Source organism: Primulina huaijiensis, chromosome 16 (genome assembly GCF_012295235.1).
Source record: "Primulina huaijiensis isolate GDHJ02 chromosome 16, ASM1229523v2, whole genome shotgun sequence".
Lineage (NCBI taxonomy): Eukaryota > Viridiplantae > Streptophyta > Magnoliopsida > Lamiales > Gesneriaceae > Primulina > Primulina huaijiensis.
Window position 1 is genome coordinate 5,392,914 of NC_133321.1, and position 20,711 is coordinate 5,413,624.

At 34.1% G+C, this 20,711-nt stretch overlaps 1 protein-coding gene and 1 pseudogene across 1 annotated transcript; one reads left to right on the forward strand and one right to left on the reverse strand.

The window, feature by feature from the left end:
* Positions 1-9,035: 9,035 nt before the first annotated feature.
* Positions 9,036-11,819, forward strand: LOC140960776 (uncharacterized). The gene is made up of 5 exons (XM_073419045.1): positions 9,036-9,244; positions 10,816-10,930; positions 11,045-11,134; positions 11,228-11,326; positions 11,504-11,819. The coding sequence occupies exons 1-5, from the start codon at positions 9,177-9,179 to the stop codon at positions 11,603-11,605; spliced, it is 474 nt and encodes a 157-aa protein (XP_073275146.1). The 5' UTR covers positions 9,036-9,176; the 3' UTR covers positions 11,606-11,819.
* A 6,538-nt stretch (positions 11,820-18,357) lies between these two features.
* The window catches only part of LOC140960970 (1-aminocyclopropane-1-carboxylate oxidase homolog 1-like), a 5,668-nt pseudogene continuing 3,314 nt past the window's right edge, over positions 18,358-20,711 (reverse strand).

The window sequence follows — 20,711 nt, forward strand, 5'->3', positions numbered from 1 at the left end:
ATCAGACCAAGTGCATATCATAAATACTCCCCATTGCAGCTTGCATTTGGTAAAGAACCAGACATTTCTCATCTGAGAATTTTTGGATGTATGGTGTATGTGCCTATTGCACCACCTCAACGAAAGAAAATGGGACCTCAAAGAAAGATTGGAATTTATATTGGTTATGATAGTCCATCGATCATTCGATATCTTGAACCACAGACAGGCGACGTGTTCACAGCACGTTTTGCTGATTGTCATTTTAATGAGGAAATCTTCCCAATGTTAGGGGGAGAACAGAAACATACCGAAAAAGAAATTACATGGTATGTATCATCATTGTTACATCTGGATCCAAGAACAAAACAATGTGAAAAAGATGTACAGCAAATTGTGCACTTGCAAAGAATAGCAAATCAAATACCAGATGCATTTGCAGACACAAAAGGGGTAACTAAATCATATATACATGCTGCAAATGCCCCTGCTCGAATTGAAATTCCGAAGAAACAAATTGAAGATAGTCATGATGTCATTAAACGCCTGAAGCGTGGAAGGCCAGTTGGTTCCAAGGATAAAAATCCTCGAAAAAGAAAATTCATAGAGAAACACAATGATCACAAAATAGAGAATGATGTTCCTGAAGAAACACATAATGATCACAAAATAGAGAATGATGTTCCTGAAGAAACACATGATGATGAAAATGTTTTGTCAGAACCACAAACTGACGAGAATCATGAAATCTCTATCAATTATATTAATACTGGAAAAATATGGAACCGAAAAGATATAGAAGAAATTGATGATATATTTTCTTATAATGTGGCAATCGACATCATAAATGATAATGAAGATCATGAACCAAAATCTTTTGGTGAATGTAAAAATCGGCAGGATTGGATAAAATGGAAAGATGCCATCCAGGTTGAATTGGATTCGCTAAATAAACGTAATGTTTTTGGACCTATAGTCCTTACACCTGAAGGTGTAAAACCTGTTGGATACAAATGGGTTTTTATTCGAAAGCGAAATGAGAAAAATGAAATAGTAAGATATAAAGCTCGACTTGTTGCACAAGGTTTTTCTCAAAGGCCTGGAATTGATTATGAAGAAACGTATTCTCCTGTGATGGATGCAATTACGTTTCGGTATTTGATTAGCTTGGCAGTATCTGAAAATTTAGAAATGCGTCTTATGGATGTTGTTACAGCCTACTTATATGGATCACTTGATAGTAATATATATATGAAAATCCCTGAAGGATTTAAGATGCCTGAAGCACAAAGTTCAAAACCCAGAGAATGTTATTCTGTGAAATTACTAAGATCATTATATGGGTTGAAGCAATCCGGCAGAATGTGGTATAATAGGCTAAGTGATCACTTGATGAAAAAGGGATATGTAAATAATTCAATATGCCCTTGTGTTTTCATTAAGAAAACAACATCCGGATGCGTAATTATTGCTGTATATGTTGATGATTTAAACATCATTGGAACAAATAAGGAAATTCAAGAAGTTGTGTCATACTTGAAAGAAGAATTTGAAATGAAGGATCTTGGAAAAACCAAGTATTGTCTGGGTTTACAAATTGAACAAAAAGAATGTGGAATATTTGTTCACCAGACAAATTATACAGAAAAGATCCTTAAACGTTTTAATATGGACAAATCAAATCCTTTAAGTACTCCAATGGTTGTTAGATCATTAAACATAGAAAAGGATCCATTCCGTCCATGTGAAGATGATGAAGATATTCTTGGTCCAGAAGTACCATATCTAAGTGCTATCGGTGCCCTTATGTATCTTACAAATTGTACAAGGCCTGATATATCTTTTGCCGTAAATTTATTGGCAAGATTTAGCACATATCCAACAAAGAGACATTGGAACGGAATTAAACATATATTCCGTTATCTACGAGGAACGACAGACTTGGGACTTTTGTATTCAAAAGATGCTAATCCAAGTATAATTGGTTATGCCGATGCTGGATACTTATCTGATCCACACAAAGCACGTTCTCAAACTGGATATGTATTTACTCGTGGAGGCACTGCAATTTCTTGGCGTTCACAGAAACAAACACTTGTAACAACTTCATCAAATCATGCCGAGATTATTGCACTACATGAAGCAAGCCGTGAATGTGTGTGGTTAAAATCAATGACTCAACATATCCAAATCTCATGCGGATTATCATTCGACGAGAAGCCTGTGATACTATATGAAGATAATGCTGCATGTGTTGCTCAAATGAAAGAAGGATACATAAAAAGCGACAGAACTAAACATATTCCTCCTAAGTTCTTCGCATTCACCAAGGAGCTTGAGAAGAATAAATGTATTGATGTTCGTCACATTCAATCAAGTGAAAACTCATCAGATCTCTTCACAAAGGCACTTCCTACGACAATATTCAGAAAGCACATATATAATATTGGGATGCGCAATCTACGAAATTTGTGAAGAATTGTTCGTGTCAACATGAGGGGGAGTTTACGTGACTGCACTCTTTTTCCCTTACTATGGTTTTGGTGAGGCCAGGCTTGGGATGCCAGAGTCCAGCTCCAGGCGATGAGATACGAGTTAGAGTGGGATTCTTGTGTCTTAGGAGCTATGTGATGATGTTAGATTTCTTTGGTTCACTACTTTATTTTGGCATGTTAAAATTTATATTTCAAGTATTTGAGATCTTTAAATTATTTTAACGATAATTATGTCAGTTGGTGAACCAATGATTATGTATTTTACTCAATCATTTGATTTGTTACATTTATGATTATTAATATTAGATGTCGGACCCGGGGCCCCAAATGCATAGTCTTCTTCGGTGTGAGCCATGATATGTTGATACCAAGGACTAGTGTCGATCCCAAAATATGTCTGAGTTGACTGTTCATCAACGTGATACGTAGAAGGTTCCGCTTGATTTAAACCTACTGTTCTCAAACCTTACGTTATTACCAGTATAACTACCTCAAAATCGTAATCACTTACGTTCTGCAACAATGGCGATGGGCAAATCAAACATAAATTGTAGACTTTCATCATCTGTGATATAGACATATTCTTCAATGTAACGAGACAACAAGCTATAAGAATATTTCGTTGACAATTTGATGCAGAATTTTGGTGGGTCGATCTCCAGCATATATGCGATGCACATAATTCACCAATTGGGAAAATGTAATAGACTGTGAGTGTGAGGCCCATTTACTCTAACGACAATTAATAATCAAACAATAATGGTTTGATTTAAAACTGCAGCGGAAATGGTTTAAAATACTTTAAAACAGACCTCAGGGCCTAGAAAAATTTCGACATGACCTCCTCGTAAGCAGGACATCCCGAAAAACTCAAGCAGCATTTTATATCAAAATATACTCCAAATAGAGTCATAAAAACAAAAACCAAAGTCAACAACCATAGCTGCACTGGCCAGGACTAAACAGAAATTAAAACTTACCACATACTCACCAGATCATAAGAATCATAGGGTCGACTCAGAACATCACAAAAACAACCGAATATCACTACAAATACACGGGGCATCTCCCCTGCAAATAAACTACAATACAAGACTGAAACAAACTCAAGACATACATATAGACTAACTGGGAAACTCCACTGACAGAACCAAGCAATCCAACCTCAATCCCGAGCTATACTGGCGGAACCTCGGCCTGATGCTGCAAAACGACTCGGGAGATCTACCATGGTGCCCAATAGCAACCACAGCAGCCCCCAGTAAACAACTGAAGTTAGGATTCTAGTATGAAACAGTTCAACAATAACAACAATAATCATAAATCATGTATAATCATATAATAAAATGTAATATGCAATGCATGAAAGGCTCAACGAATAATCTGGATCACATGAGCCAACAAACGGTACGATAACAACTGGAATAATGCTTGAGCAACAACACAGGGGAGCTACATCGTCATGCAACTAAACCGCCCTGCCAAGTATGCGAGGTATGCCAAGCTGTGTTGAAATAACACCCCTAACTCGGCCTCCATACAGCTGATACGATATCACAGGATGGCACAACAGAACGAACTAGATGACACAACCCCAGCGCTCACCTCAAAAGGCTGCACTAACCACGGGATTGTTCAATCACATCTACGGTCTCATGTGTATAGGCCTATCAGCCACACAATGATCCCGAGATAAACAACAGTGCCAGATAACAACATATATCAACAATGGGCTAACAAGAACGATAGGTTCAACATGAATGTCATAACTGTATGCCCGATACTAAATGCCAATAATATGTCATAATAAGAAACATAGATCAAAACGAAGGCATTTAACAATTTACAACAGTCAACAAGTCATTAACACGATCCATGTAACACAGAATGACAATTAAATATAATTTATGTTTTACCGTCGTATGTTACCGAGCTGTAACATACCTATACCAACTTGACAATACAATATCAACTTCACTTCAAGACCCTCGACCTAAACAAAACAACAATAAGCCAATCATGAAAACTACATTCCACACCAATGTCCGATTTGGCACAAAAGAGCATAAAATTCGTATCTCACTCAATATTAACTCAAATCAATATCCGCCAATTGGAAATTAAAGATAACTCAATTATCTAGGTTTCTCTAGTTGAAACCATCTTCAGAATCTCAATAGAGTATTCTCAGAATTTTCAAGAACACACTGCTACTCAACAGATTTTCGGACAAAATCTCATACTGAGCAGTTTCGACAAATGAGCATTACTATCTCAATTCTAAATGGAATTTAATGAATCTTATATCATTACGAAGACAACACATAGCTCTACAACGTTTTTTTGAATCACAAGTCCAGAATCCGAGCGCATAATTGACAAAAACTCGAATTATAGTAGGTGTCCTGCACAGCACAGTTTCAGAATTCGATTTGACACATTTTGGTAGAAAAATCATATCAATTCCGTTTCTTATCCAAATTTTATGATTCTAGCGGCTAAAGAAAGCTAACAAACAGAGCTACAAGTTCTTTTTAAGTCATTTCTACAAATTCAAACTAGAAAAATCGCAGCTACCCAAAAACTCTCTCCCAAAACTGGAAGAATTCGCGCAAAAACAGAGCACCCGAACAGCAGCTTTGATCTACCCGAATCCTTGCTCAAACTTCGCGATTTCTAACTTGAATCGAAGCCTAGGATGTTAGGAAGACACCCCTTTAGACCAATCGAGATTTGGACGCCGGACGGAGGAGTTATCGCGATTTTCCCGCAGCCGCTACACAAGTTACGGGAATTTGGGGTTTCCTTGTTACTCTCCTTTCTCTTCTTTCTCTCGTTTCTTTTCTCTTTTGAATGAGATATGTGTGTAATGTATGCATTTAATAATAATAATGGATCACCAAAATAGTAACCCAAGCCCATTTATCCCGGTCTGAATTTATTTTGCTCTCGTGTGTTATTTAAACTCTATATGTATTTTATATCGTTAAATTCTCCGATATTCTAAAATACATATTTTTAACACACTTATTGAATTTATTTGACATAAATAATTATTTTAATTTACAACTCAATAATTATTCTAATTATGCCAAAATTACCGGATAATTAATTACAGGGTCTTACAGTGAGATTTTCATGGGCCTCGTCACGAGGATGCTATATCCAACCTACCATCTTCAATAATGACATCGCCACCTACGTAGAATAAGGCTCTCATAGTATCCATGTCTGGTGTGAAAACCAAGATATAATGTCATACAATCATAAAAAAAAATTTATTATGAGTTTATTACATATATATTAAAATATATATTTTATATTGGATTAACTTTCAAGAATCACTTAAAAAAATATTATTATTATCATTATTTTATTAAAATAAATATTTTCAAATCAATTTAATTACAAAATATATTTCATAAAACCTATGTTTGTATTTATAATAATAAAAATATATTATAAAAATATATTACTTTACATTAAAATAAACATAATTTGGATATTATAGTTTATATTAAATTGACCAAAGTTATAGCTTAACTATACACTATTTCATACTAAACACTTATAAATTTTTTTTTAACAAACGTAATAAAATACTTTAATATTCCATTAGTATTAAGTACACTAATATTAACTCATTCTCATATTAAAATAATATAATTATATGCAAAATATTAACCTTGAAAAATATTTTCAAAAATCACAAATTTATATTTATTATTATTTTTTTTATTAATATTCCTATTATTATTTTTATATCTTGATTACTATTAAAAATATAATATTTTAAAAAATTATACTTATTCGTATCATGCAAGTCAACAAAATTATAATTATATAAATACAATATAGAGATTACAATTAAAAATAAAGAATCACTTAAATTACCTTTTCAAATGTGATTGTACAAAATTTGTAATAAAATCAACGAATGATGCTAATACCTGAAATAAATGACAAACATTATCAGAAATATTACACAAAACAATATATTTTCAATATTGAAAGAAAAAACAAAGGTACTTCACACATAAATTAGGAAAAAAAGCAAAAGAACTATTGAAACTGTGACAATTTAGAAATGCTTGTTGCTTATAAAATTAATAAATACACTTTCCGTGCAACTCTAAATTATATACCACAATATTAAAAAAAATAATTCAAAAAATTATTTCAATGCTAAGAGAAATATATAATTATAATATTATCAACAAAATAAAAACATTACCTTTTAAGACCCGCTCAAATGAAATAGATCACAAAATCAAGGAACAATATTAATACCTAACAATATTAAAAATTATGATAATATAATAACGTTGCCAAAAAAAATTATTTCAGCAATAATAAAAATATATTAATTACATGTGAAATACCTAAAAAAATGCAATCCTAGTTGATAACAAAATTTATAACATACAGCGTCGGAAAAACAAAAATGGAGAATGTTATGTTCGAACATTCATAACGCCATACTTCCGAATTCATAGTGCTAGACTCAACATTTTTATAGCACAAAAATAACTGTCGGATTCATTTGAATCCGTAACAGACTAAAACGGATTCAGAATCCGTGACAAACTGTCACGACTTCTGTCCGTAAATCTTTTTTTTTTTTAAAAAAAAATTTGAATCCAAATGATTGTTCTACGGATTGTACTACTTTTATAAGACTCCTAAATTTGGAATATTTTAATAAACAATTTTTAAATTTATATTATTTTTTTAAAAAAACCCCGATATCTTATGGGTTGTCTATGTGATGGATGGATAGCATGTATTGTTCCATGCTATTGTTTGATATAAAATATTTGAGTTATATAATTATCTTAACAATAACATTTGATGCAACGATAATATTTGGCTCTACAGCAAATGTCAGGGAAAATACGATAATATATTAAAATTGTTATGGGGACATGTATCAAAATAATAGAAAATTTCCAAATGTTCGATTTAGCAAAAAGTTTTGTATTTTCATTTACTAAACCACATGGATTCTGAAAATATCACATTTTATGTTGCATTTGGATGATATATTTGAAATATATGGTTTTCTATTATAATTTTATTGATAATAATAAAAAAAATAGATGAAATCTTAAATATGTACTTCACTTATTTACACTTTAGTTACACAAAGATGAATTGATTTCAAATGACTCTATTATTGAGTTAACTTTAAATCTATCTTAATTAACATGAAACATTATATAAATATGTAAGTGATGTATTTGAAGTTTATGAATTATGATATTGCTTATCTAAAACTACAAAAATACATTTGAATATATTTAAGGTTGTGTTTGGGGAGATGAATTTGAAATCCATAGATTTCGATTATAGTTTTATTGTTTACAATGAATAATATATCAAATCTTTAATCAACACAATACTTATTTAATTATTAGTAAGACAAAATAGAGTAGATTTCAAATGATATTATATTGGGTTTACTTGAAATCCATTCTAATTAACGACAAAAATACATTTGAAAACCATTATTTCAAACACAACCATAAAATTAATGGATTTGAAATCCATTACTCCACATTTAGGGTTTGAAAAATTACTAAGCATTTGACTTAGTAATTCAATATAATAATTTGTAAAAAATAAAATAAAATTCAATGATAATATCTTTGAAACATACACAATCTTAAATCGAGTTTGGCAAAAACTTGTGTGAGACGGTCTCACGGGTCGTATTTGTGAGACGGATCTCTTATTTGGGTCATCCATGAAAAAGTATTACTTTTTATACTACACGTATTACTTTTTATTGTGAATATGGGTAGGGTTGACCCGTCTCACGGATTAAGATCCGTGAGACGGTCTCACATGAGACATAATCAGCGAGCTTTGATATTAGTAGATGGAATATTCTGATCATTTTTTAAATTACACATGTTAAAATTACCCGAAATAATTAAGTAAAGAAAATATATATTGCGTAGCAGAAGATTCCATAAGAGGATATAGTGAAAAAAAGTCGAGCACAATCTCATAATTCTGACTAAATATTAATATCTAATTTTGGAAAAAATTAGAAGAATAATTAAAGAAACTTAAGAAATCATATAATATTCGTAGAATTATAATTATAAGAAAGTAAAATGGACAATTAAGCCTTTAAAAAAAAAGGACAATTAAGAAAATGGATAATTAAGTGCAAAATGGTATTTGGAAGGACATAATAAAAATCAAGGCAAAAACTTGTGTGAGACGGTATCACGGGTCGTATTTTGTGAGAAAGATCTTTTATTTGAGTCATCCATGAAAAAATATTACTTTTTATGCTAAGAGTATTGCTTTTTATTGTGAATATCGGTAGGGTTGACTCGTCTCACAGATAAAGATTCGTGAGATCATCTGATAAGAGACTTACTCTAAAATTAATTCTAAAAATTAAAAGTAAGTCTTTTGTGACAAAATTTCACGAATTTATATTTGTAAGATAAGTTAATTTGGTTTATATCACGATTAAATATGGTGAAATCGATAAGGACTGTCTTGTGAAAATTTAATTACTTGTCAACAATTTAATAAGAACACCACTAGTCATCCATTACAAGGCCCCCTTGAATCTCTCAATTGAATCTCCGTCGCTTAAACTACGCTCCATAGAGAGAGACGGAAGACTCTTAGAGAGAAGGAGTGGGATTTCTGGGTCTTCCTCCGATCCTTGCTGCAGCAATGGCTTTCGTGTCTTTCCTCGGGAGACTCCTCTTCGTCTCGGTCTTCATTCTCTCCGCTTACCAGGAGTAAGAGCTCAGCTTCTATTACTCTCTTTTACTCAGATCTACGCGTCTTTCACGCTCACTCTGTGCATATTTCTTGCTTCTCAGTGTGATTAAGTGTATTATGTGTGCATTTATTTGATGGTTTGTATTTCTAGTTTTTGTGGGTTTTAGTGAGGTATTGGGTGAAAGGAGACGGGGGTTTTCCTTATACTTGGCTTTGAGTGGAGATTCAGATTGATTGGATCTGATGATTTTTTGCCTTATTTTTTCCTTCTGAATCTGAATCGCAGATGGTGTACAGTGTAGTACAGTACACAGGTTTGGTTATGATGTAAAGATCTTGTCTTTTTAGTTTAACATGTGTTGGATGAATAATTTGCTCAGCTGAAATTTTTTTAGCTTCTTTTTAGGTGTATTTCTGTATTTATGTGGCCTTTTTCCGAGCTCCCTATTTGTTATTTTGCCTTTTATTGGTTGAATCCACGTTCAGTGCTAATTTTGTGAATATATACAATCTTTGAATATGTAAATAAGAGTTGGGTTGCATGAATTTATGGTTACTAAATCATTGGCTATCCCAGGTTGAAGGTGGACTAAATGTTATTTCTAATATTTATTAAGATAAAAGTATTGCATACACTTTAGTTTTTGATCAGTTGGGTGGGGAGCCTGCTCTTGTTCCCTCTTTCTAGATCTGTCTCCGGGATAATACATCAATTCTGCACCATATTCTTTAGTGTGGCCTAATTTTTCTTACCTTGTTTCTCTTGAACATGTAAGCTTTGTTTGGTTATGTTATTTTTCCCAAAATGTATTTGCCAATGGAGTCTATGTTTGGGAAAAAAAACAAAATATATAAAGTGGTTTTAAGTTTTTGTCTCTTTTGATTTTGGGTATTTATAATTTATATTTATAAAATTTAAATTTTCTTACATTATGTTAAAATTTAAAACAACAATAGTATGTTTCTTTGGAAAGTTGAAAAGTAATGAAGAACAATATTTATGTTGGGAGGTGATATTTAATATTTAGAAAGTTAATGAAAATAGATTGTTGGATTCTTTTTGTTTTGAATAATAAGAAAATGTTTGGCACTGATCTGCCCTCCTTGTCAAAATCTTTTGATCCTTGCTCCTGCTAGTGATGACACACCGAGTAAAACGGGAATAAATTTTTTTACATTCTTACAATGTGTGGTGATATTGCAGAACTTAAATTTTTAACAGAATTTAATATTTTATATCTGTTAATAGACCATGAAAAGTGATCACTATGAAGCTGAATGTTTGTTGCATAAAGGATGGACTTCATTGTCATGCAACACCATTCTTCTCGTACACCCCAGTGCAATTTGAGGATCAAATTATTCACAGGAAGACGGGTTTTAGTTATTCGATCTGTGAGTGGACGAGGAAGTTGTTATCCAGACAAGTGACTAGATTGACCGTGAAACAATGAGTACTTGCCATTGCTATAAAATAAGTTCAACATTCATCTATGAACTATCTTTTCAATGATTGGGAACAATTGCTCTTGTAATTCGTAATGACAACAATTTTTTATGGATTCGATTTATATCTTTCTTTATCTAGGTTCAATGAGTTTGGAGCTGATGGAGGGCCAGCAGCAAAGTCTTTGAAGCCTAAGTTCAATAGTTTTTCGAAGCATGTTGCCACCCAGACTGGGATCCAAGTGCCGCGAGTGGAAGTAAGAATTGCTTCCCGAAACTTCTTTGATCAAAATTTTGAAAAGTGGACTGGTAGCAATTTCCCATGTTTTAAAATGATCAAATGTGCTCATGACTTGTAAACTCAATGTCAGATTAAACATTTGATCATGGGTGCCATCGTGATGAAGTCGCTGGGGAGCCTGCTCTTCGTGTTTGGGAGCACTTTTGGAGCTATCATCCTCGTAGGCCCATTAATCCAATCTTTGTAAATTTTGTTTTTATCATGAGAACTTGATTATTGTCGTAACAGTTTATCCTGTTCTTTGCTATTATAGCTTTTGCATCAAGCAATCTCAGCACCAATCTTGTATGACTTCTACAATTACGATGCTGACAAGAAAGAATTTACTCAACTATTTGTCAAGTTTACACAGGTACAAATTTAAACCTTCAACCCAAGGTTATTTTTTGTTTTTCAGATACGTTTACTCGATCAAATGAAAAACTCTATCATAGTGTAATGTCATTCTTACTCCATTTTTTTTCTCCGACGACCATTTCTTATTCTTAGCATTGATAATCGGCCATTTTTTGCTTAATCTCTTAACCAGAGTTTGGCATTGCTCGGTGCGCTACTCTTCTTCATTGGCATGAAGAACTCTATGGCTAAAAGAGCACCAAAGAAGAAGGTCCCCAAAGCGAAGACAAATTAAGACTACACATCGATTAGCAACATCATGTTTTCCTGATTATCATCCAGGTCGGATTTTGTAAGATTGTATCTTTTGCATCACTTCAATACCTTCGTTTTAAATCACGACTTTTCCCAACTGAGCACACCTGGCCTATGGCGGCCCTTTTGGGTGAGATTTTTTACAGCACTTTTTTGCCAAAAGGTTTCTGATTAAATCGAACTTTTTTTCTTTTTACTTTACGGGAAGCTTTACATTTGATCAATACTTACTGGCAACTGTTTGGGAATAAGATGCTCTAGAGAAGGTTCGTGAACTGTATCCATTAGATTACCTTCAAGATGTTAATACAACACTTAACATCAGAGCTTACAGACGAGAGAACACATGATCTGTATTTTGTAGTTAGTCTCGAATTTGCGGTTTGGAAATGGAATTTTCAGCACAGTTTTGGTTGGAAAATATATTGCAAATTCTCACTCAAATATTTGACAAAACCAATCTCTAATTCATAAGTAGTAAATGTTTTTGTTTCAAGATTCTTCTGTCAAAATTTTTCCTTGTAGTTATCATTTATTCATATAATGTCAGACCACCCGAAGTCTTAAAAACTTCAGGAATAATTTCAAATTGTTGAAAAATAATATTTAAAATGTGTGTATTGAATATTTGAATGTTGAAAATTAGGTAAAATTAGGTGTTGAATATTGAAATTTGTGTGTGATGATGAAGGTAATGATGTAATTTATTTTTGGATTATTTGTAAAAATTTTCTATAAATAGATATCTCATTTGTGAAGAAAATCACAATTGAGTTGAGAGAAAAATATTATAAAGTGTGTATTGTGATAATTTTGAGAGTTTGAGATTTTTACTTTTTACCGTAAATTTTTACTTTTTCACAACACGTTATCAGCACGAAGCTTTAAAAGTCCTCCATATTTTTCCAAGCTCCAAAATAGAAGAAAAAGGTAACAAAAGTAATAATATTTATTTTACTGTTTATTTATTGTGTATATACTTAATATATAATATAATGTTATAATAAAATAAATTTTTCAAAAACTTGTTATAAATCCTGGAAGGATGTTAAGACGACATCCCACACTCCCGGTAAGGGATACGACAAGTATAAAAGCCTATAAGGTTTTTAAACAAAATATCTTATGACACCTCATTATAATAATGTGATATGATATACATAATTATTTAAATATGACTAATATTATATACACCATATTATTACCATAAAATTATACAAATACATACATTTATTTTCTTATACACCAACGGTAATAAACGGTAACAAAACGGCTAGTTTTTGCTCTATAAATACAATCTCACAAATACATTCAATCACTCCAACTTTCTCTTCTTCTCTAAAAATTATTCTTCATCAAATTTTCGAAGAAAAAAAGAAGATGGCTTTCACGAGGTTATTTTTAATTATTTTGGTTATCATACTCACCAGTCTTGTATTTATCGGAGAATATCCTCCTCGTGTGTTTTCTTTATTTTTACGAATACTTGTACTTGTTGTTTATCCATTACTTTGTATTGCAATATTCATTAACTAATAAAATGCATCGTAATTTTTAGTACCACCATGGCAAACTTGGCAAAGCTCGAATTCATCGCTCTTGATATTACTGGGAAAAACTATATGCCATGGACTCTTGATGTAGAAATGCATCTTGAGTCATTGGGTCTAAGCGAGACCATTAAAGAAAATGGTATATCTTCATCACAAGAAAAAGCAAAAGCTATAATATTTTTACGACGACACCTTGATGAAGGTTTAAAATGTGAATATCTCATCGAAAAAGATCCCATGGCTCTGTGGAAAGGATTAAAAGAGAGATTTGAACATATAAGGGAAGTTATACTTCCGACCGCCCGTGATGAATGGAATATGTTAAGATTCCAAGACTTTAAAAAAGTCAGTGATTACAATTCAGCGATGTATAGAATAATCTCGCAGTTAAAATTTTGTGGACATGAGGTTACAGAATCGGAAATGCTTGAAAAAACATTTTCCACGTTTCACGCATCAAATATAACACTACAGCAACAATATAGAGTGCGTGGATTTGCGAGATATTCTGAACTCATCGCCTGTCTTCTTGTGGCGGAAAAGAACAACGAGCTATTAATGAGAAATCATCAGTCCCGACCCACTGGATCAACAGCATTTCCAGAAGTAAATGCTGTAAGCAAAAATGAATTTAAACCTGGAAACCAAAATCAAAGTTACAGACAAGATTTTGGTCGAGGACAAAATCGAGGTCGTGGTCGTGGTCGTGGACGTGGACGTGGACGTGGAAGTGGTCGTGGTCGTGGACGCGGCCGTGGTTTTGAAAATAATCGAGATAGTTATTTCTATAACTCATCTCAAAAGAACGTCCCAAACCACCCACCGAAAAGGCATCAAGAGAATATGAGTGTTAATGAGAATCACTCAAAAAGATTTGAAAGTTCTTGTTTCAGATGTGGTACTCCAGGACATTGGTCCCGTATTTGTCGAGCCCCTGAGCACCTTTGTAAACTTTATAAAGAATCAATAAAGGGGAAAGAAAAGGAGACCAACTTTACTGAACACAGTGAACCTTTGAGTGGTTCAACTCATTTTGATGCTGGAGATTTTCTGATTGATTTCTCAGATAATGATCAATTTGATGGTGGAATAAATATGTAAAATATTTTATTTTTTATGTATTCGTATGATAATGTTTTATAGTGTGTTATATTGTATTGTATTTTATTGTCAATAATTTTATTTCATTGCATATTTTTTTGAAGTTCAAATATGGAAAATGCTACGAACCAAGCTGAAGTTTGCATACCTGATAGTGGTACAACGCACACTATCCTCCGAGATAAAAGATATTTCTTGGAACTAAAACCAACAAAAACAACGGTGAATACAATATCAGGTCCTGTAGACTTGATTAAAGGATGTGGTAAAGCACAATTTTTGTTACCTAATGGTACAAAATTTTTGATCAATGATGCTTTATATTCACCACAATCGAAAAGAAATTTGTTGAGTTTTAATGATATATATTCCCATGGGTATGATACTCAAACAATGAATGAAGGGAATGAGAAATATATGTGTCTTACCACATATAAATCAGGAAAGAAATATGTGATTGAAAAACTACCAATGCTCCCTACTGGATTGCATTATACACATATACGTCCCATTGAATCAAACATGGTAATTGATAATTCTTCAATATTAACCAATTGGCATGATCGATTAGGACATCCTGGTTCAACAATGATGCGAAGAATTATAGAAAATACACATGGTCATCCATTGAAAGACCAGAAGATCTTTCAGAATAATAAGTTTCAATGTAAAGCATGTTCTCTTGGAAAACTTATTATAAGACCATCACCAGCCAAAATCCAAACTGAATCACCAATGTTTCTTGAACGTATTCAGGGTGATATTTGTGGACCAATCCATCCACCATGTGGACCATTCAGATACTTTATGGTATTGATTGATGCCTCCAGCAGATGGTCACATGTATGTTTATTGTCAACTCGAAATGTTGCATTTGCAAGATTACTTGCTCAAATAATAAAATTGAGGAATCAATTTCCCGATTATACAATCAAGAAAATTAGACTTGATAATGCTGGTGAATTTACTTCCCAGACTTTCAATGATTATTGTATGTCTATGGGAATCATTGTTGAGCATCCTGTTGCTCATGTACATACTCAAAATGGATTGGCTGAATCATTGATTAAACGTCTGCAAATGATTGCTAGACCAATGATTATGAAAACAAAGCTCCCTATTTCTATATGGGGACATGCAATTTTACATGCTGCTTCATTAATTCGCATCAGACCAAGTGCATATCATAAATACTCCCCATTGCAGCTTGCATTTGGTAAAGAACCAGACATTTCTCATCTGAGAATTTTTGGATGTATGGTGTATGTGCCTATTGCACCACCTCAACGAAAGAAAATGGGACCTCAAAGAAAGATTGGAATTTATATTGGTTATGATAGTCCATCGATCATTCGATATCTTGAACCACAGACAGGCGACGTGTTCACAGCACGTTTTGCTGATTGTCATTTTAATGAGGAAATCTTCCCAATGTTAGGGGGAGAACAGAAACATACCGAAAAAGAAATTACATGGTATGTATCATCATTGTTACATCTGGATCCAAGAACAAAACAATGTGAAAAAGATGTACAGCAAATTGTGCACTTGCAAAGAATAGCAAATCAAATACCAGATGCATTTGCAGACACAAAAGGGGTAACTAAATCATATATACATGCTGCAAATGCCCCTGCTCGAATTGAAATTCCGAAGAAACAAATTGAAGATAGTCATGATGTCATTAAACGCCTGAAGCGTGGAAGGCCAGTTGGTTCCAAGGATAAAAATCCTCGAAAAAGAAAATTCATAGAGAAACACAATGATCACAAAATAGAGAATGATGTTCCTGAAGAAACACATAATGATCACAAAATAGAGAATGATGTTCCTGAAGAAACACATGATGATGAAAATGTTTTGTCAGAACCACAAACTGACGAGAATCATGAAATCTCTATCAATTATATTAATACTGGAAAAATATGGAACCGAAAAGATATAGAAGAAATTGATGATATATTTTCTTATAATGTGGCAATCGACATCATAAATGATAATGAAGATCATGAACCAAAATCTTTTGGTGAATGTAAAAATCGGCAGGATTGGATAAAATGGAAAGATGCCATCCAGGTTGAATTGGATTCGCTAAATAAACGTAATGTTTTTGGACCTATAGTCCTTACACCTGAAGGTGTAAAACCTGTTGGATACAAATGGGTTTTTATTCGAAAGCGAAATGAGAAAAATGAAATAGTAAGATATAAAGCTCGACTTGTTGCACAAGGTTTTTCTCAAAGGCCTGGAATTGATTATGAAGAAACGTATTCTCCTGTGATGGATGCAATTACGTTTCGGTATTTGATTAGCTTGGCAGTATCTGAAAATTTAGAAATGCGTCTTATGGATGTTGTTACAGCCTACTTATATGGATCACTTGATAGTAATATATATATGAAAATCCCTGAAGGATTTAAGATGCCTGAAGCACAAAGTTCAAAACCCAGAGAATGTTATTCTGTGAAATTACTAAGATCATTATATGGGTTGAAGCAATCCGGCAGAATGTGGTATAATAGGCTAAGTGATCACTTGATGAAAAAGGGATATGTAAATAATTCAATATGCCCTTGTGTTTTCATTAAGAAAACAACATCCGGATGCGTAATTATTGCTGTATATGTTGATGATTTAAACATCATTGGAACAAATAAGGAAATTCAAGAAGTTGTGTCATACTTGAAAGAAGAATTTGAAATGAAGGATCTTGGAAAAACCAAGTATTGTCTGGGTTTACAAATTGAACAAAAAGAATGTGGAATATTTGTTCACCAGACAAATTATACAGAAAAGATCCTTAAACGTTTTAATATGGACAAATCAAATCCTTTAAGTACTCCAATGGTTGTTAGATCATTAAACATAGAAAAGGATCCATTCCGTCCATGTGAAGATGATGAAGATATTCTTGGTCCAGAAGTACCATATCTAAGTGCTATCGGTGCCCTTATGTATCTTACAAATTGTACAAGGCCTGATATATCTTTTGCCGTAAATTTATTGGCAAGATTTAGCACATATCCAACAAAGAGACATTGGAACGGAATTAAACATATATTCCGTTATCTACGAGGAACGACAGACTTGGGACTTTTGTATTCAAAAGATGCTAATCCAAGTATAATTGGTTATGCCGATGCTGGATACTTATCTGATCCACACAAAGCACGTTCTCAAACTGGATATGTATTTACTCGTGGAGGCACTGCAATTTCTTGGCGTTCACAGAAACAAACACTTGTAACAACTTCATCAAATCATGCCGAGATTATTGCACTACATGAAGCAAGCCGTGAATGTGTGTGGTTAAAATCAATGACTCAACATATCCAAATCTCATGCGGATTATCATTCGACGAGAAGCCTGTGATACTATATGAAGATAATGCTGCATGTGTTGCTCAAATGAAAGAAGGATACATAAAAAGCGACAGAACTAAACATATTCCTCCTAAGTTCTTCGCATTCACCAAGGAGCTTGAGAAGAATAAATGTATTGATGTTCGTCACATTCAATCAAGTGAAAACTCATCAGATCTCTTCACAAAGGCACTTCCTACGACAATATTCAGAAAGCACATATATAATATTGGGATGCGCAATCTACGAAATTTGTGAAGAATTGTTCGTGTCAACATGAGGGGGAGTTTACGTGACTGCACTCTTTTTCCCTTACTATGGTTTTTATCCCAATGGGTTTTTCCTAGTAAGTTTTTTAACGAGGCAGTATAAAAACACGTAATGAAGACAATCATTATGATTATCATCACAAGGGGGAGTGTTGAAAAATAATATTTAAAATGTGTGTATTGAATATTTGAATGTTGAATATTTGAATGTTGAAAATTAGGTGTTGAATATTGAAATTTGTGTGTGATGATGAAGGTAATGATGTAATTTATTTTTGGATTATTTGTAAAAATTTTCTATAAATAGATCTCTCATTTGTGAAGAAAATTACAATTGAGTTGAGAGAAAAATATAATAAAGTGTGTAGTGTGATAATTTTGAGAGTTTGAGATTTTACTTTTTACCGTAAATTTTTACTTTTTCACAACACAAATAAAAATATCTCATTCAATTATAATAGAGTTGATCCCTGAAACTTCCCTTCAAGGTGTGTCCTTGGAAGCAGCCAATTAATCTTCAACTGAGTCTGAAATGAAGCAACGCAGAAGAGCCATCAAGCCCCTTCTTTAGGAAGAATTCAGTATAGCCGGCCACCGTGGTTCCACGATACTTTGGTGGATTGTCTTTCCGATAGTAACTCAGAGATTGGAGCATACACCTTCATATTCGTCCCGGAGTCCTTCCCGAAGAAGTTAGCCACTGAGATTCTTGGGCCCATGTGGCTAGCCAACACTCTGCTCGACACTTTTAAATTTATCATTTGTGATAAGCTGAAAAAATCATCAAACTATGTTAGATAAATCACACGTTCTGGCTTTGGCCCGTTTCATGCACCCTTAGTAAAATCCTTGCAAATCTCATGCCAACGAAAATAACTAAATTAGCACTCTAACCAAATTCGTCGTGCCTATGGTTAATTCGGGTTAGGGGCATGCCGGATAGTAATGGCAGATATGCGCAAGTGTATCTGCACAACCCATGTCTGTTAAGTGGTTTGAGCTCATCCCTAAACCCCCGGACATCATCTTGAACAAGGAGCCTCCTAGTTCCTTTTACATGGGTGTTGACACTTTCGACATTAAGGCTTATGAGTCTTACGGAAAACAGACCTACGCTCAAGCATTGATCAATGGCAAAAAGATAATGGCCGGCTGGGGGAACAAAAATATAAGCAGGGACATGAAGGAAAAAGGCGACCCAACACTCAAACACATGGAACGAATCGAAGAGTTGCAGGGTTCAAGGAAAACAAGCAGAGCAGTGGTAGAGGTCAATGATAAAAATGTGCCGACAGTCAATCACAAGGAAAGAAAGGTAGTTAAAATTTTGCGACGAATCTCACCAAAAAATATCGAGGAGTTTAGAAGATCTCCTATTCATTCTTCATCCAATGGAGACGGTAAGGATAAAGAACTCACAAAGACGGCAGAGGGATCGCACTCACTTCTGAACCCCAATGGACAGATCGTCAGCACATGTTTCAAACAACCCACTACACAGATCTTGACTTCTAAGGAAGAGATGGGCGAAGCGACAGATTATGATCGAGAAATGGAAGATTTGAGCAAGAAAGGAGATTGCGAGCAGGATGACACAGATGATATTGAGTTAGACCAACCTGAAGATGGCCAATTGGAAGACGGTTTTGACTCCACTGAATCGGGCAGTCTCTTTTCTACTCAATCTGAGTTGCAGGCAAACAATGACGAAGTCGAAGTGGATATCCAGGGGTTGTTTACACAAGATGATGAAAAACAGACTTTCAAACAACTATCGATTCTTGGTAACACTAAACCTATAGTGGGTAAGGTACTTTCTTGCTTCCCTTCATCGAATATAAAGCATCCTCTTTCAATTCACTCTTTTTTCCCAGCGTCTTTCATTGCTTTGGGTCAGTCTAGTGGGTTTCTAGGAAGGGGCCAAAAAATCGTCTTTGACAATTCGGGGTCCGAGAGAATAACTCACTCAGGATTTGAAAGGGAAGTAGATTTTCACGATCCAAGGAAACCTCAGACAGACATCATTCATCCAGCATCCGAAAAGGTCGTGATCAGATCATCGGGTAAGCTTAGCAGAGAGCTTGTTAGGTTGCAATTCGGAGTCAACTATGACAAAGGCTCGACCTCGAAGGGTTCAACTTGATCGTTATGAAGATTTGTTCATGGAATATTAGAGGGGGAGGGACAGCCAGGAAAAAGGAATTAGTGCGTACGGTTATACGCAAGGAAAACCCGGATATCGCCGTGTTCTTAGAAACCAAGAGAATTACAGTTGATCGGCGCTTCGTAGCAAGTTTGTGGAAGTCTAGATATGTCGATTGGGTGTGTTGACCAGCGGAAGGAAGATCAGGTGGCATTCTAATCTTGTGGGATCCTCGAGTGATTGCGGTGCGTGACAATTTGATTGGGAACTTCTCGGTTTCGATTCAAATCCAGCGCCAAGATGATATCACTTGGTGGTTCTCGGCAATTTATGGCCCATGTAATCCAAGGCAACATGAGTTATTTTGGGAGGAACTAGCAGGGTTGCACACCATATGCGGGGACAAATGGTGTGTAGGAGGTGACTTTAACGTGGTTCGAAATTTGAATGAAAAGATGAATAGCAACTCCTTCACAACAAGTATGCAATGCTTTGATGTTCTTATTGAGGAATTGTGTCTTCACGATCCCCCTTTACTGAATGCAAAGTTTACCTGGTCCAATTTCAGAGAAAGCCCCATTTGCTGCAGATTAGACAGGTTTCTCTTTACCATGGGGTGGAAAGCCATCTTCCCCACGTTTAGACAGACAGTGCTTC

Excerpts from the sequence above, each read along its gene's own strand:
- LOC140960776 (XM_073419045.1), top strand. The coding sequence starts at position 9,177 with ATGGCTTTCGTGTCTTTCCTCGGGAGACTCCTCTTCGTCTCGGTCTTC. Across the intron at positions 10,931-11,044 it reads TCCAAGTGCCGCGAGTGGAA|ATTAAACATTTGATCATGGG; the intron begins GTAAGAATTGCT and ends ACTCAATGTCAG. Across the intron at positions 11,135-11,227 it reads CTTTTGGAGCTATCATCCTC|CTTTTGCATCAAGCAATCTC; the intron begins GTAGGCCCATTA and ends TTGCTATTATAG.